This window comes from Polyodon spathula, chromosome 9 (genome assembly GCF_017654505.1).
Source record: "Polyodon spathula isolate WHYD16114869_AA chromosome 9, ASM1765450v1, whole genome shotgun sequence".
Classification (NCBI taxonomy): domain Eukaryota; kingdom Metazoa; phylum Chordata; class Actinopteri; order Acipenseriformes; family Polyodontidae; genus Polyodon; species Polyodon spathula.
In genome coordinates this window covers 29932414-29948805 of record NC_054542.1, presented here as the reverse complement: position 1 = coordinate 29948805, position 16392 = coordinate 29932414, and the positions used below count along the sequence as shown (strand labels likewise).

The window sequence follows — 16392 nt, the reverse complement described above, 5'->3', positions numbered from 1 at the left end:
AGCTGCAGTAGACAGCAGGAACACATATTAAGTGGCTTAAACAAGAATTAAAGAGACTTTCTGGTAAAACTTTGTGTCAAGTCAGTAGCTTTCATGGAAAGGCGGATTCTAAAAAAAAAGCACTTTGAAAAACAAGGTTGTGCCCTGTAAAACTGCTTGTGACATTACAGCATATACAGTAGTGTTCATAATTCAAACAGGACAAGTAGTAAGCAAGATGGGAGGGGTCTTTGAATTAATGTTTCGAGCCTCCAGAGGGAGCATTTTACCACTGACCTTCGGTTCTCATGAGCTCTTGTCGGGATTGCTGAGGTGAAGGAACTTAATTGGACATTCTAACTTGAGGTAAAATAATTGGGGAAAGTAGGCAAAACCTGAGTAGCTGTTTCAGGCGAGATTTCCTATCTCTGTGTGAAGCAATCATGATATGGACCCACTAAAAACTAAAACAAATAGATGATTAAAGTTGTTGTAGCTAACAAAATAATTCCATTAAAAGTATTTGTCCTGCACTTGCATTGGCTGCATAGGTCTCACATGTGGCTTTTCAAAGAAACAAATATAAGAGCAAACATGTATTTTAATGATTTACAACACTCTGGTAGCTGATATTTGGTACAACAATGGGTTAAAGAAAGTTCTCAGCTTGCTTTGCCTTAAATCTAGGAAGCGTATCATTTCATCTTAGTAATGTCTTAGGGATCAAGAATGTTACTGATTGCAGTAGTAAATATGTTTTAAAAAAAACATTTGCTGCTGCATGTGTTTCTTTTAAAAATGCACATTTTTGACATCCGTCGTTGCACTGCACACTACCCTGCTTCGACATGCTTGCAAAAAATGGAGCGGGGGATGGATACACTATTTTCATGAAGTATGACTTCAGTATTGTAAGATGGATTCACAAATGGGAACTTATTTGATGACAAAAACATACAGACCAGTTGTCTTCATTGTGTTGATTGGACACACACCTGCTGTAAGTGACAAGTAAGCACTGCATATATATATATATATATATATATATATATATATATATATATATATATATATATATATATATATATATATATATATATATATATATATATATTTTTTTTTTTTTACTCTCAATAGATTGTCATAGAACAGGTGTATACATGTGTAAGTATGCACATTATTTTGAACATACTGACAGTTTTGTCAAGTTTTAACTGCATTATAAATCTTTTAAAATGCAAACTGGTGAAATACCCCAAGACACCAGTTGGGTTTATTTCAGTCCATTCCATGTCAAGATGGCCACTCTTCTGTTTGCTTCTGTGCTGGTAGGGAACTGAGCGATGTTGACTGCGATGGAGCCCTGACGTTGCTCGAGTTCAGCGCTGCCTTCCACCTCATTGTTGCCCGTAAGAACGGATACTCTTTACCAGAAAAACTGCCTCAGACACTGCAGCCTGGTTTTCTGCAAAGAGATGCAGGTAATTTACATGATGTGTGTGCATGGTACAGTAAATTCATGTATGGAACTCTTTGTCCTGTATTGCTGAGCTGTAACCGCTGCAGCTTTCCAACCAATACATAGCATGGTTATAAAGTCAGCATGGCTGCCATGGGACCATCAAGTGAGCACTAAACATATTTTACTAGACCACCATTGACCATAAAAGACCCTGTAACAGCAGGATCATTGCACTGATTAACATGGGCACTGTTTGTCTCACAGAAGGGCTCAATCAGCAAGATAACATGTGAAGCAGGCAGCAGAATGAAGCATTTTCGTAATGACACCCAAAACCTTTTAGATGATAGCATCCTTTAAATCAGTTAGCAAGCAGTTGGTCTGGACCTGTATAAATATTTCCACATTAAAACGCAACTCTGTTACACAAGCACTGAGGCACAACAATCATGCCCCAAAACATATTCTTTATATATACGAACCTACATTATTATTATTATTATTATTATTATTATATTATTATTATTATTATTATAATAAAGGCTTATAATGACCTGTAATTATCATTTTTACTTGTTTTAGTGTCTCCCAAGACAAAGCGTGACGGTACATTTTTGGGTTCTTATTCTGAATTGGTGCCATCAAATCAACAACAGAAAGAACCAGCTTATTCTGAGGTAAAACAATATTGTGTTTTTTAACCCAGATGTTGCCCTTTAGAAACACAGATATCCACAACGTTGATGCTGTTTTCGCAAATCAAAGTTTGTTTCTGTTCAAACATATGCACTGTCCTATGTTAAAGGAATGTTTAGTGTTTTCAAATGGAACTTAGATGCAGGCAGGAGTGGAGCTGGTACACGCTGCATTTTTGCTTGGTTAGTGTTGGTGTATTTTCTTACAGAAATAATGCTGTAAACCATGTTAGCTACTTTTCCAGTCGTGCTGAGTTGAATGCTAACTAGACATTTACTCTGCCTCTTCTCCAGTGTGAAAGCTTTGGAAGCAGTTAACTCGAGCCCCATGCCATCTTTTTTTTAGTCTTACTAAAACTGAATCTGTGTCACTCTTTGGATGACAGACTAGGTTGTGTCAAGCCAGGCCTGGATCTTAATGCCACATCTTAATGCAAAGGCTAGAAATAAAGGCTGATTGTATTATTTTTTTAAAAATTATTTATCCCACTTTTTCTTTCTTTAATAATTAAACCAAAAACAGTAAAAATAAATAAATAAATAAATAAAAATCAGAGCCCCTATTGTGTAGACTGGATAAATATGTAGAATATGGAGATGTATTGAGAAACCTGTCTGTCTGTTTATTTTGTCCTTATGGTACTGTATGTCACACTTAAACTGTACATTTTTACATGTATGTGGTGGATATAGGTCATAGCTTTTTGTGTGTCATTTTTGTACTCTTTGTGTACTACCACGCCTAACAGATTACAAGCGTTTCCAGCAGTTTCCTCTAGCCTCCATAATAATACCCACACTAATAATATAGCTCGGCTCATGTAGAGGACAGCTCTTACACAACCTGGTGCCATCATCAGCCAGATGTGGATTCTGACCCAAGGTCACTAAGCAATTTACGGCAGATCGGCATTGCATTGTCGGAAAAGTCAATCATGGCTGTTTTGCTACTGGGGTGCTGGATTCAATTCATTATGACTTTTGAGCCAAATTTAAAATTGATTGGCTCCTTAAGCTCAATAAACGCAGCTGCCTGAGGTCAGTTTTTCTTTTTTTTTTTTTTTTTAAACAACATTTGCATGTTGCAATATTGCCATGAATTTTAGGTGCACAAAAAGTGTCCACTGCAGCTTGCAGCACAGACACATTTCTCCAGCTGTTGTCGTGCACCTCGAACCCAATCTTTTCAGGGAGATACAAAACCATAACAATTAGAAGTTACAAATATATAACTGATATATCACCAGGAACAGCCTCTGTGGGCCATTCGAAGGAACTGACCACCAAGTTAGAAGTCATTGAACAATGGTGCCTATCCCACCAGATAATCGTATCCTTAAAATTACAGTGAGAAAGAAAAGTAAAAAAAGATCACACTCTTTTTCAGGCAATGTAACTTTCTGTTTAAAACATGACTACTATTATCAAACTAAAACTTAGAACTTAGAATAGGACAGATATTTCCACTTTTCTTCTGCTGCTGTTGCAGTGTTACAACTGCACTTCACTATCTGAAGTAGTGTCAGTGTCATCTGTCAATGTCCTTGTGGAAATACAGTTCCCAAAACTATTCATGGTATTTACCAAGTAGTGCTGTTTTTTTTTTTTTTTCCGAAACAGTAACGCAACTTATTCGACTATAAACAAGCCCCTAAGTATCTCTGTAGCTTATTTCTGGTTTGGTAACTTCATTGACAGTTTTGTTCCTTTCTGAAAAACCTAACAACAATTTGGAGGAAATAGCTCTGAGAATGTTTCTTTTTGTAATTAGATAATATAAATTAATTCTGTATTTGAGAACTGAATTTAAAATAAAGTCATTAATCAAAGAGCAGTTTTGTATTTGTTGTCAGCACCAATTACAATTGCAAGTGTTTGGATGAGTTCAAATGTTGGTGTCAACTTTAATTGTTATAACCTATAACAAGTGTTGTTTCAGCAGTGGGAAGTCATCAGTGAACTACCCAGAACACCAGAGCCTCTCATTGTATTTGAAGATGACTCCAGAACTGCTCCACAGGTAAGCGGTTCCTGCAAAGCCCATTTAAGATCATCTTGGTTAAAATTAAGTCCCGGTTTCATCATTTTGTTGTCCTGTTTTGTCTTTTTCATCAAACTTCATTACAAGAGATTTCATTTCTGTTTTTCCACAGCCAAATTATTGATTGATTAATTCTAACTGAATCTTGTAACTAAAAGTGGCTGTGTTGCTTTGAAGAGAGCGGGGCAGATATATTGTTGATGAATGAATTCACAGTTTGTGCTATAAATCCACTGAAAACTGATTCATCAGCAAAATCACAGCCAGTACAATCCAACAGAAAAGTGAATACCATTTTCTCACGCAAAAAATTATTTCAACGATTATTTTAGTATTACACAGTTTGAAAACCCGCCAACGAGAAAAATCCATCGGTATCGCGTTGGTCTCGGTTTCAGCCGCACACAAAACCAACGAGACGAAGTTGTGTCGGTGTCTTATCGGGTCGGTCTAGTATAAGATGGCCTTTAGAAAAGAGCTTGCGATTTCAGTTTAGCATTTCACATTCCATATAGCTTTTGGATTTATTTCGTTTAACCTTTGTTCAAACTTACATTTTGCATTTTGAGTACTTCTTGAAAACTGATTGCTGGCAATGATATTTAGACCTTCATCTGTTTCAGATTTAACAAAACAATCAGTAACTTCAGACTCTGAAACAATTAATTATGTTTACAAATTCAACACTTAATGTTGTCTATCCCTTACTTAACAGTTGTAAACACCATGTTTTACCAAAATGTACCATGCCCCCCTGTGATTTACAATATTTTGTGTGTAATACCATGATAACTATGTTTTTCCTATTCTTCAGTACACTTTTTCTTTGCTAAAGCACTTTTAGTTTTTTTAAGGTAAGCTGCTTTGGATCAAATCGCAGTTTAGATTTACCATGGAAATCTTTGGAGGGCAGTTCCATATTTGAATTAGTGCCTCTCCTGCAAAGGTCTTAAGCAGTTCCAGCAATTCCGATTGGGTCCTAGTACCTGCTGTATAGAATGTGAATGTAGGGTGTGGTGATAGGATAAATTGGTGAATATAAAGTATGGAAAACAAAACACTCTAAAGCCAAATGATAAGAGGCTGTTGCGCTTAAGAGACATGAGAATTATTTTTGACCTTCCAAATGCAAAACAACTCTAAACAACTCTACCCAATGACCTACTTTTAACCCATGTAGGGCCCCAAATACAAAATATACCAGTAAGAAATCATTACATGCATTTCCCAGCATTTAGTTATTTTTAAAATTGGGTGAGCAAGATGCATTCATTGGTCTTAGCTTTTCTTATTTGCCTTTGTAGGAAACAAACACAGTAGAATCCATACAACTGCCTTTATCTGATAAAAGCACGCCGAAGCAAGAGCCAAGGATTGACAACAGCATGTCAGGTAATGGGCTTGTTTAATTCCTGATCTGTGTTTTCTGTTATAATTATGGGTTCTGATTTTCATTTACTTTTCACAGTTTTCAGGTTTAAAAAGTCAGGTTTCAATTTTGAACTTTTAAAGAACGGACAGAACAGGGTGAAATCAAATAAAACACCTGATGTTTTTCTTTGTAATATAGTTCCATTTAATACCTTGTAAAAATGATGAATCCTGATCATTGTTTAAGAAACATTCTTGCTTTTTTAATGCTACACCGCAATAATGAAGTGATCTGGCAGGTAATAATAATTTTTATTTTTATTTTGGTTTCCTGCAGCCTTTAGCCCGAAGAGAAACCCAGCTTTCAAAGACACGTCAGCTGAACACACACCGTTGGAAAATACCCCGGCCGCTAAGACAGGTAATGAGCGTGGCTGCAAACCATATAACTACAGAAGAGCTTCAGAGACAATGAATTGCAATATTAATAAAACTTGTTGTGGGTTTGTGGCAAAGTGGTTTGTTGTGTACAGGTGCAGGATTGATGCAGTAGAAAACAGGTAGAGAGTTATAATCCAGTTGGAAAGGAATTTTATTGTGTCCAGGTTTGGTGCCCAAATAATAAGACCCCAGCAATACACAACAATGTGCAAATAACAATGGGTTGCAGTTCCAAACAATAAACACAAATATTCGCCCCACAATAATATTAGCACGGTCACCAGTCCTGGGTGCATGCAGTAGTGCTCGTGATGGGTGATACAGTTTATTAGTGACAATCGTGCAGTGCTGTTCCAGATTTGTGCTGGCCCTTGGCGACAGCTCCGAAATTGTGTTTAACCGTCAAATAATTTACAAAACAAGACAATTACAGACAAACAAACAAAAACACTTACAAACGTTTATTTCTCATGGGGTCTCTCACAGTCCTAACAGTTTAAATACTCAAACCAAATGAAGGAACAGATTACGATTCTCCATCCCCTTTTTTGCTATCAAACATGACCCCCTGGTAAACGAGTGCAACCGCCTCTCCAATCTACGGCTGCCACGTCGTTTCCCTTCCGGGTCAATGCGTTATTGCAACAAAGTCTTGTCCCCTTCCAGGCTGGCCGACTTCCCTTGAATCCTGGGAAAGAACTGTCAGACCAGCCCGTCCAAGGAACTCTGTTCTCGCTGCTTAGCTCCCTCACAGGTCGGGAGGGAGATTTACAGCCAAGAAGCATCGTATTTCTGTCACAGGGTTTTATTAAATCATTAACTTTATATACAGTATAGATGTTCATTGTTTAACAAGCAAAAAAAATAAATAAAATAAAATACTTATACACTATTTAACTTTCAACGTTGACCACTCATAAAAACTGGGAAAAAAAACATATACTTGCTGTACTGATTGATTCCAAAGCTTCAAAGTCGTAATTAACCATTTCAGTGCTCAAGACGAGAAACCTTGTATTGAAGAGAACAAAGGTAGAGCAAAGGAAGCAGTGTGTAATGATTATAGAATAAGCTTTGAGGCACAGAACACTGCCCTGGCCTGGTAACTATTTTACCTTTATAAAAGAAAATGTAGTAATTATTTTTTTACAATTAAACATACACTTTCTTCAGAATCAGGATTCATGTTACTTGCTTCTGAAACTAAAGAGGTCACATAAAGTATATAAAACACTGCAATATCTGTTTCTAAAAAAAAAAGTTTTCAGTTAGATTATATCAGTATATTTAGGTGAAGACACAAAGACATACATGACAATGCTGCGACATTTGTGTTGTGGCACTGCATTCACTTTACTGTGGCAATGTCAAAAAGTCAGGATCCAGGGAGAAGGAGTTACAAATTCCCCAGCTTGACCGATGTGTAATAAGTTACTTCCCACTGCTCATCCAAAGGGGACTGGAGATGAATACTAGACGATGGTCTCTTTCCAGCACCTTTGCCCTTAGAATCAAAATTGGTACCACTGCAGCTTGTTCTAGAAAGAAGCCGTCAACACACTCTGACCTGGCTGATCCGTGAAGTGTGGTAAAGCATTAATGATGTTCATGATGAAATTCACTGACCCGTGTGCCAATAACCCTGTCTGGTGTTGAAATAGTAATAGAACCAGAGGGGAAACTGGAAAACAGTGTATCCTATATGTATCAATAAAATGGGTAAGGGCTGGTGCACACTGTTGCTATTGAACTGCAGTGATGTTCAGTTAAACATATGTATTTTGCCACTTATAATAAAGGTCAATGAATACATTAAGCACAATAACCCCAAAAGTGAATGCAGGTGGCAGGCAAACTGAGCACACAGGGAGTTGCATGTAGTGGATTTTTACAAATCACTAAAAATAATTAGAGAGATGTTTTGATGTGTTTTTTCTTTTGTGTAAAGTAGAGAAAGATTTTGGCTAATGCTTCCTTGCTTTTTGGATAATGCGTCAGGCTTTGTCTGTTTGGCTTTCCTATAGTATTCCTTTGCAAATTAAATAAGAAAGGATAGAATTGGAGACCATTTCTTAAATGTAAGAAATATACTAGAAATGTTTTGAATATGCAAAAAGAAACAAAAGGATAATACACCATGCCTGCCTAATAATGTTTAATATGGGCCTTTTAAAAGGATTTGCACAGCAATGCTTCAGTTTACCATGCTTTTCCAGTATTTGTTACGCATTTTCATAGGTTCTTTGTGCTTTACCATACTTTCACTATGCTTTACTACACTTGGCGATTTTTGGTATAGTAAACATTTATAAGGTTTATTTTAATGTCTTAAAGTGAAATAAAACTGCTGATGAACAAGGTTGTTGGTAATATCAATGACGCTAAAGTGGGCTGTGTTTTGTTCCTTGTTTTAAATGCAGTTGGTTTAAATGTAATTCTTATTGTAATAATTGACGCTTTGGGTTTCAGGGTTTGTTAAGGTGACATGCCCAGGTTAAAAGTAAAATACTTCCTGTCTCAGCAGAGAAATGGCACACTGGTTGTTAGTTATGCTGAAAATACCCCCACTATGTATTCTGTTAATTTAATTTTAATTACAGAGCACTTCACTGAGCTGCATTTACCTAAAAAAGACAGATTGAGATCAGAATGGTTCCTCTCATATGTCATTTTCACTACCCTATTTAATTTACTGCAGTAAGGTTTTCAGTCTTTCACCTGTTTGTGGCAGTTGGGCCAGAACATTTTATCACAGCACAGTGAAAGAAGTAGAATGCAGATGGCTACAGCAGCAGTAAGACACGTAAGGGACAAAGCTAGGGTGGTGCTATGCTTTCCTTTTTGAAAAAAAAAACACCATCATTCTAATCAACACTTTCCATTGAAAAAAAAAAAAACTTTCAGACTGGAGGTTAAACAGCACAAAGTAAAACAGACCAGAGAGTAATGACGACAGGAAGTAAATAGTTAACTTTCATTTTTTATTTTCTTTAAACACTCAATCATAAGTTAGGAGGTAACACTATAAGAAGCTTGTTCATGGAGACAAACTTGTCAGCTAACGCCTTCATCAGTTTTTAACAGCATTACTGGACTTGGGGGTACATTTTAGATTGATATAGGTTAATCAAATCAGGTTACTTTTAACTTTTACTTTACAAAAGAGGTCATTTGAATAATTTTACGAAGTATATGCATAGGTAATGCAGTATGTTGGAGAAATGTACTGTTTAAATTGAGTATTTATAAAAAAAAAATACAAGTAATGTACAAAAGTATAACTTTTCTACACATTGTATAATATAGCAACAGAAATATTTAGAAACCTATAATAGCATAATGTGTAAATGGTGCGATAAAAAATAAGGTGGAGATGAACCAGAACATTTTACTTTAGATAACACAATTTTTAAATAAATTACTAAATACAGAAAAAAAACAAAAACCTTCAAATTACATTTCCCATTTTTTTTTCAACCCCCTTTCGTTTTGTATACAATCATTGTGGGTGTTTCTAATTGCAATCACTCAAAGGTGCTTTGTACTGGGTTTAACTGCAGCTGTTGTTGCCAGAGACCTCTGTAACCCAGGCTTAATCAGCCCAAGTGCCTTATAGTCAAAGCCAGTGCCATTTAATGAACTGGTGCTGAGGATCTGGTTTCTTCTTTTGTGTTTATCAGTACACAGCTGTTTACTGCATGGAGCCTGCTCTTGCTTACCAAAGACCCTTTAACTGATACAGCCTGGGTTACATATGTCTATAGCAGGCAACACAGCAGAAATATCACCTGCAATTGAATCATCTCTCAGGCATTAACAGCTGCCAGCTGAAAGCAAAGTGTGCACACACTGTGAAATAGGCACAGAGAAGATCAGAGCAAATCAGCGTGTCTTGTACAGAATCTCCAGGAATCATTTATTTCAGAAGCTGCTGACTGATCCCTTTAAAAAACACATGCAAACATGCTGCCTTGTCCTAGACAGACATCTAGATCCAAAATGTTAAGTGGTTAGCCTTCACTTCATGTCACTGTTTGTTTTCAGATCCCCCACCAGAGCTGGAGCACCAAGTCAAGTCAAGAACAAGACAGAGGTAACATATTCTTTATGAGTCTAAAGCTGTCAAGCAAAATGTACTGCTGCACGTAGCGTCCAGGATTATGTTTGAGGTAGTGCACATAAGGCAGTACTTCAGCTCTGTAACTGCTCTAGCCAATTGGCCTAGCTCCTTTAGACAGTGGATGTGATTCTGTAAGTACCCAGTCTCCTCTTGTGCATTGGGTTGCCTCGCCCTGTGATCCCCCTTCTGTGGCCAGAACACTAGTTCCTTCTAGACTGTGTAACCAATAACATAAACTCATACTAAAACATATCCACAGTAGTAAGGCCAGAGATACACATTTAGTATACTTTATAGTATTTATAAAGTTAAGTGTTTGTGGGATGTTAAAAAAAAAAAGATCATGTTGAGAGTTAGCAGCTGTTTCAGAGTTAATGTAGAATAACTGTGTAACAATAGGCTATGTCTGGTAAACTCTGCCCTTTCTTTATTTAAGCCTTTTTTTGCTGCTTCAGCTGTGGTTTTAGTCTCTGTATAGTTTAAAATTCATAATGAATATGTTATGAAGAAACACAAAAAAACATGTTCATGCCAGCTGTAACTGTCACGCAACGCTTCCTGCCTAGCTCATAAAAATATACTGCAAACTCCACTTGGATCTGGAGAGAGGATTACTTGAGGTTCCATTGCTTAAAGTATGGAATTGCTGTGAATATACTCCAGAATGTGCATTGCTGTATTCTAATGCGTGTGAAGTTGTGTGAATAGTGGCTTCTTTTTCTAACGCTTCTTGCTAATACCCAATCAGGTCGTACTCCAGCACCTCAATAGACGATGCCATGAAGAAGGTTGAGGAGCCCCCTGCGCCACCTCCCAGGCCACAGAAAACACACTCCCGAGCATCTTCTCTGGACCTCAACAAAATCTTCCAGCAGAGTAGTCAAGGTGGCCTAAAATAACTACGTCTTATAATGCAAAACTGGTTGGGGAAAAAACACATTGTCACAACGATTACACACAACGATTACATACAGCGCTTCCTGGGTGTTGTTTTTTTCAGTTGGATAATTTGCGAGTTTGGTTTCATGCTTAGGTAGTGTGGAAAGTGAACTGTACTTGCACTGTACTTTACTGGTCTTCAGTAATACACAGTTTTCAGTATTTCACAGATAACGAGGGAGCAGTGTACACGCACATTCAGCCTCTAAAAAAACAGTCAATATCTCGGCCTATATCTTCTCAGTTTTGCTTTCCAATAGGACAGCAGCTAAGCTGTCAATGACAAGCTGCTACTTGTCCAGTGGCATACCTGACAGACTGGACAATTTTCATAAAAGTTAGGTCTTAAAATAGGGTTCTGAATGCAGTTTATCTGGAGCTAACAAACAAACTAACAAAGGGACCAAAATGCAATTTTTTATTAAAAACAGAGGTCACATTTTATTTACTGATTATATAATAAACTCAACAAATATTTTTAAAAGACTTACAAATAAACAAGACTCATATTTGGGTTGGGTACCAAATAAAGCACCTCATTGGGATGCATTCTATATCTGATGTTTCCCAGGCTAATCCAGTATCAAATTGCAGCTGTTTTTGCATCTTGATTGGATTCAGTTTAAATAGGGAATAAAAAAATAATCAGTTTTGGCCTAGTACATTGTTGACTTCCTCTTAATTCATATTAAGAATTTCCCCTTGTCCTTTATTACTTTACGGGCTTGTATTATTTGGCACAAATGAAAGTAGCTTTCTGTATTTAATATTGTTCATGATAAAGAATGTAAACAGAGTTTAGAATAAGAACTATAGAAAAATCACTGTATTACATAGACTAGAGAAGGTGCTGCCAACAGCATGGAAAAGTCACAGCGTATGTGATTTTTTGAAAAGGAAATCAAAGGCAATTCTTTAGGACTTGTCTTTCAACCGCATGCGTGATTGTTTCTGAAAGCTTGTCTGCAACAACAGTATGGAAAACCATTATAGGAGCAACAGAATCACTCAGTTATTATAAATATCACAAAAAAACAAACAAATAAGGGAGTTAAAACAACACACACACACACACACACACACACACACACACACACACACACACATTGCTTGTGATGACTGTGATCTCTAATGTCCTGTAAATCCTTTATTTTAGGCTTCAAGGGTGGTTGGCTGCCCCCCCCAGCTATCCCTCCAAGGCCTTTGGCAGCACAGGTATGAACCAAAGCAGTGACGCTCCGGTATACAGTGAATTTGAACCCACTTGGACTGACTCCCTGGGATAGTCTTCAGTAGCATCCCTCATGTTTCCAAGTTGTAGCCAGTGAAAGTACAATGTGTGCAGAGGATATATATATATATAGTTACTTATAATGCTATGTCAGTCTCCTTATATAAATAAAGTAAGCCATTAATGCAAGTACCTCTTGAGTTATCAATGTGTTACAAACTGTAGTACTGAAATGCCAGTGTCAATGAAGGTATCAATTCCCACCAAGCAGTTTTTATGGTGTTTATTCAGAGCAAGAATCTGTTAGCTCTCATTACCATAACAGCTTCTCAGCAAATTTGAAAATAATGCTCTCGGTTTTAAATTAGAGGGCCTTATCATGTACTTTTCAAATCTCATTGAAACATACTTGTAATACACAGCTGTTCCTGTTCACTTCCATAGATTTATTGGAGTATTGTTTTCTATATCTTGTCAAACCAAATTTAGTAAAATATCTCTCCTTTCTTGTAATTATCATCACGCATGACTGATGTAGCAATTATTTCTTTTTTATTTCAGACTAATGGCAAACCCAAGGCCTTTTGTGGTGCTGGGTCTATCGTAGTAAACAGAAGTTTGATCTGTAAAATGTCTTGGGCTTGCCAGTAGTCTAATATTGCTGACTTGTCCAGAATTTTTTAGTTTTTCATGGAATTGCTTCTAACATTGAAAAGTACACTGATACTGTCATATATATATATATCAAATCAGGCAGGGCCAACAGGAAAAAAGGAAGCCAATTAATCCTCACTTGCAGGCAATATGGGAAACTTAATTGGAGAATAAATCAGTGTGTACACTGCTGTTCCTAAGCGGTTGATTATATATATATATATATATATATATATATATAGATAGATAGATAGATAGATAGATAGATAGATAAAGCTTTAAAAAAAACCGACAAAGCTTCAGTGAGATCTAAACCCTATTTCAAGTGGGATTATGGAATGTTAATACTTTTTAACTTTTTAAGATGAATGTAACCTGGACAAAACCTACTGCTTATTGAATCAACCACTTTAGGTGATTAAAAGTTACACAGATGGGGGTTCCCGACTGGCGCATTCCAGAAAAGGCGCTCTGCGTGACGTGCAGAATGCGCCCTAAGTCTGAACGTCGCCGGTTCGAGTCCAGGCTATTCCATTGCCGTCCTGACGACGGGAGCTCCCAGCTCCTCAATTGGCCTTGGGTTCACCGCGCACCAGCAACCCCTGTGGTCTGGCTGGGCGCCTGCGGGATTGCCTGTAAGCTGCCCAGGGTTGCGTTGTCTTCCAATGCTGTAGCTCTGAGGTGGCTGAATGGTGATCCTGCAGTATTTGCAATCGGCTGTTAAGGTTTAGACTGTGTAACGTTTTATAAATTTGTAGTGAATATCTATCCTTAATTTGCACAATTGAGGTGTTGAACTTTCAAGGTTAGGTAAATCTGGAGTAAACAAGAGATTGGAATTCCCAGTGTTTTGTAGTATCAAATTAAAGTCAAGATTCTTTGACCACAGTGTACTGTCAGGATTTCACTGTAAACGCATACAACTACAAATTCTCAGTAATAAATAACAAATATCTACACAGTGTCAAATCATTCTTTGTAAACTGATTCTGTGTTTGACTCTGTTTTCAGATCCTACATTTTGTTTCCAGCACAGAAACAACATCTGCGCAAAAGTCAGTCCAGAAAATCAACTTCGCAGATTTCAGCAAATTCAGTGAAGAGGTAAAAAGATGCCAGTGATAATACACCTGGGTTTGTCCTGTTTGCACCGGTGCAAGATTTGGCCTATTTTTCCTGCAAGGACAAAATACCTATGTTATAAAACTAGCGAAAAAAACCCAAAAAACAGTTGTTTCTTTCTAGTTTTATAACATTTTGAGTTTTATAATATGTTTCTCTTTTTATGTCAAACAATTGAGGCTTTGCACTGGATGCATTCAGAACAAAACTTGTTGTCATTTGTTCCTAAAATGCATGAGGCAAAAAGCAAATGCTTAATAGCTGATATAGTGATTATGTATCTCCAATGTGGGATGAAAGGGTAACCTTCTTAAAAATGTAAAGATTGTTCTACAATGTGTCATGTAACAATGTCACTGTTCACAGTGGTGTGTGTTGGGTCTGCACCAACTCATTCTAGCTGAGCGTTCTAGCGCTGCTGTTTTCGTCACAGGCTGAGTTGGTCCAATATTGTGTTGATCCTTTTCTACCGTCTAATGGAATGCTAATCCACAAAGTGCTTTCCGAAGGGGTTTAGACGAATTCATGTGCAAAGAGCAAAAAGCAGGACTGCAAAACAACAAGGCAGTAAACTGAAACGTACAAAGTATTCCTAATGAAAATAAAGAGTTTTATATTGGTCTCATGCCATTGCTATGGCAACTTTTGATCTCCATGGAGACGCGATTCCTAGTTTCAAAAGCATTGCTTGTGCTGTTTTTTGAACCTATTTTTATCTATTAGAACAAATTACTGGCCTGTCATATTGACTTGAGAATTTGTTTCTCTTATTTATATGTTTTTTTTAATTTTTTTTCATGTTGGTATTTCGTCAACACAGTGTTGTGGACACTTTATTAGGAACGTTTAATACATGAAGCAGTTGTTGACTAGGATTTAAATTGGGTTCTATTGAAATCAGAGTCTGAAATTCTGACATGCACAGCAAAGTGGCCTTTCACACATAGCTTGCCACCCTCTGCCTTTACACTCATGATGCCTCTGAAACCCATTCATTCAGCAATGTTCTTTTATCATTGATCTATTAACCTGTATTAGAAATTTCAGAACCTTCATCTACCAATCATAAATGACTGCAGAACATTCTGGTAGAATGTCCTGCATTTAAAACAAATAATCACGATCTGAATGGTAGGAAAAAAAGCTAGAAAAGAAAAATCACATGATCGATTTTAGGCAGGCAAGATTTACAAATCATGCCGGGTTCCAAAATAGACAGATTCCGGATTGTAGCAGGTACAGTATCACATCATAAGGATTTGGTTGAGACCCAGAAATTCTGACACATTGTATAGAATGCCCGTATGTAGAGGGACTGTTTTACTGTATCAGACAGAAGCAGTGATGTAACGATCCCACTTCTAAATAATCCCGCATGTACAGTGAGTTGCAAACCATTCGGATGCAAGGCCTGCTGTCAGATGCTTATTGTGCTCCAAAGTGTTTATTTACCTGAACGAGCTTAACACAGTTTTACTTCATTTATTTGTGAAATATGATCAAGTTGTGTATTAGTTATTGATGAGAGATGTTGTATCCTCTGGGTGGTTTAACGCTATTAATAATTCACTGTTCCTATTTGGCTGTGGAATTGTATGATCTTTTCCTCTTGTAGAATGAATATGATATCCCCACAGAAGCCATTCGATGTTCTCATTAAATCATTGTACAACTCTGATTAGAGACATAAGCCAGGGTCTGCTCCAGGACTGAATTAATTTGGGGTGTTTGCATTCACCCTTATAGATATTGCCTGTCTTCTCTTTATCATTATTGTTGAAACCTTATGGTATATGCAAATCTTCTCTCAGTAGAGATACAACACAGGGGTTTTACAAAATATTAGAAAACACCTACCATATCACTGTCAGTATGCTATAGGTCCTCTTCTGGTTTGACTATTGCTTAATGACAACTGCTGTTAGTTTGTGGACTCTTCCTGAGACTATTCAGCAGAGTGGTCCATATTGCTTGTTTCCATTTACACATATGCAACTACGATTGAGTGTGAAACAGATCCAGATTTTGACAGGGGCAGCAGAGCGATATCAACACAATTGGAAGGCTGGTGAATTAGTTTGACCTTTTGGAACAACATGACATTGAGTTTTATGGACTGGTTACATGGAGCCGTTGGAAACATGGCATGAATCAGTTTTGAGACTGACATTAGTAAAACATTAATATACAGTACCTTCTTGAATACAAAACCACCTGTCAAACAAGCACCTAAACTATATTCCCTTCTTTAGAAAGTGCAGACTTGAATGCTCTGATTAGTCAGCTAGTTCTCCCTAAAATTAAGCTTCATTCAACTTGTGATAAATCTTTGCTTCT

General features: G+C 37.1%; 1 protein-coding gene across 3 annotated transcripts in view; it reads left to right on the top strand.

Annotated features, from left to right (window-relative positions):
• LOC121320635 (ralBP1-associated Eps domain-containing protein 2-like) overlaps nucleotides 1–16392 on the top strand; it is a 58601-nt gene that overhangs the window by 26266 nt on the left and 15943 nt on the right. For 2 of the 3 annotated variants that reach the window (XM_041259146.1, XM_041259144.1), the window contains exons 8-16: nucleotides 1312–1460; nucleotides 2024–2118; nucleotides 4076–4156; nucleotides 5482–5569; nucleotides 5886–5969; nucleotides 10034–10082; nucleotides 10858–10994; nucleotides 12205–12263; nucleotides 13945–14037. In XM_041259146.1, coding sequence (XP_041115080.1) covers nucleotides 1312–1460; nucleotides 2024–2118; nucleotides 4076–4156; nucleotides 5482–5569; nucleotides 5886–5969; nucleotides 10034–10082; nucleotides 10858–10994; nucleotides 12205–12263; nucleotides 13945–14037 — 835 coding nt within the window. The remainder of the gene's footprint in view (nucleotides 1–1311; nucleotides 1461–2023; nucleotides 2119–4075; nucleotides 4157–5481; nucleotides 5570–5885; nucleotides 5970–10033; nucleotides 10083–10857; nucleotides 10995–12204; nucleotides 12264–13944; nucleotides 14038–16392) is intronic. The other variant, XM_041259145.1, reaches the window with a different exon arrangement.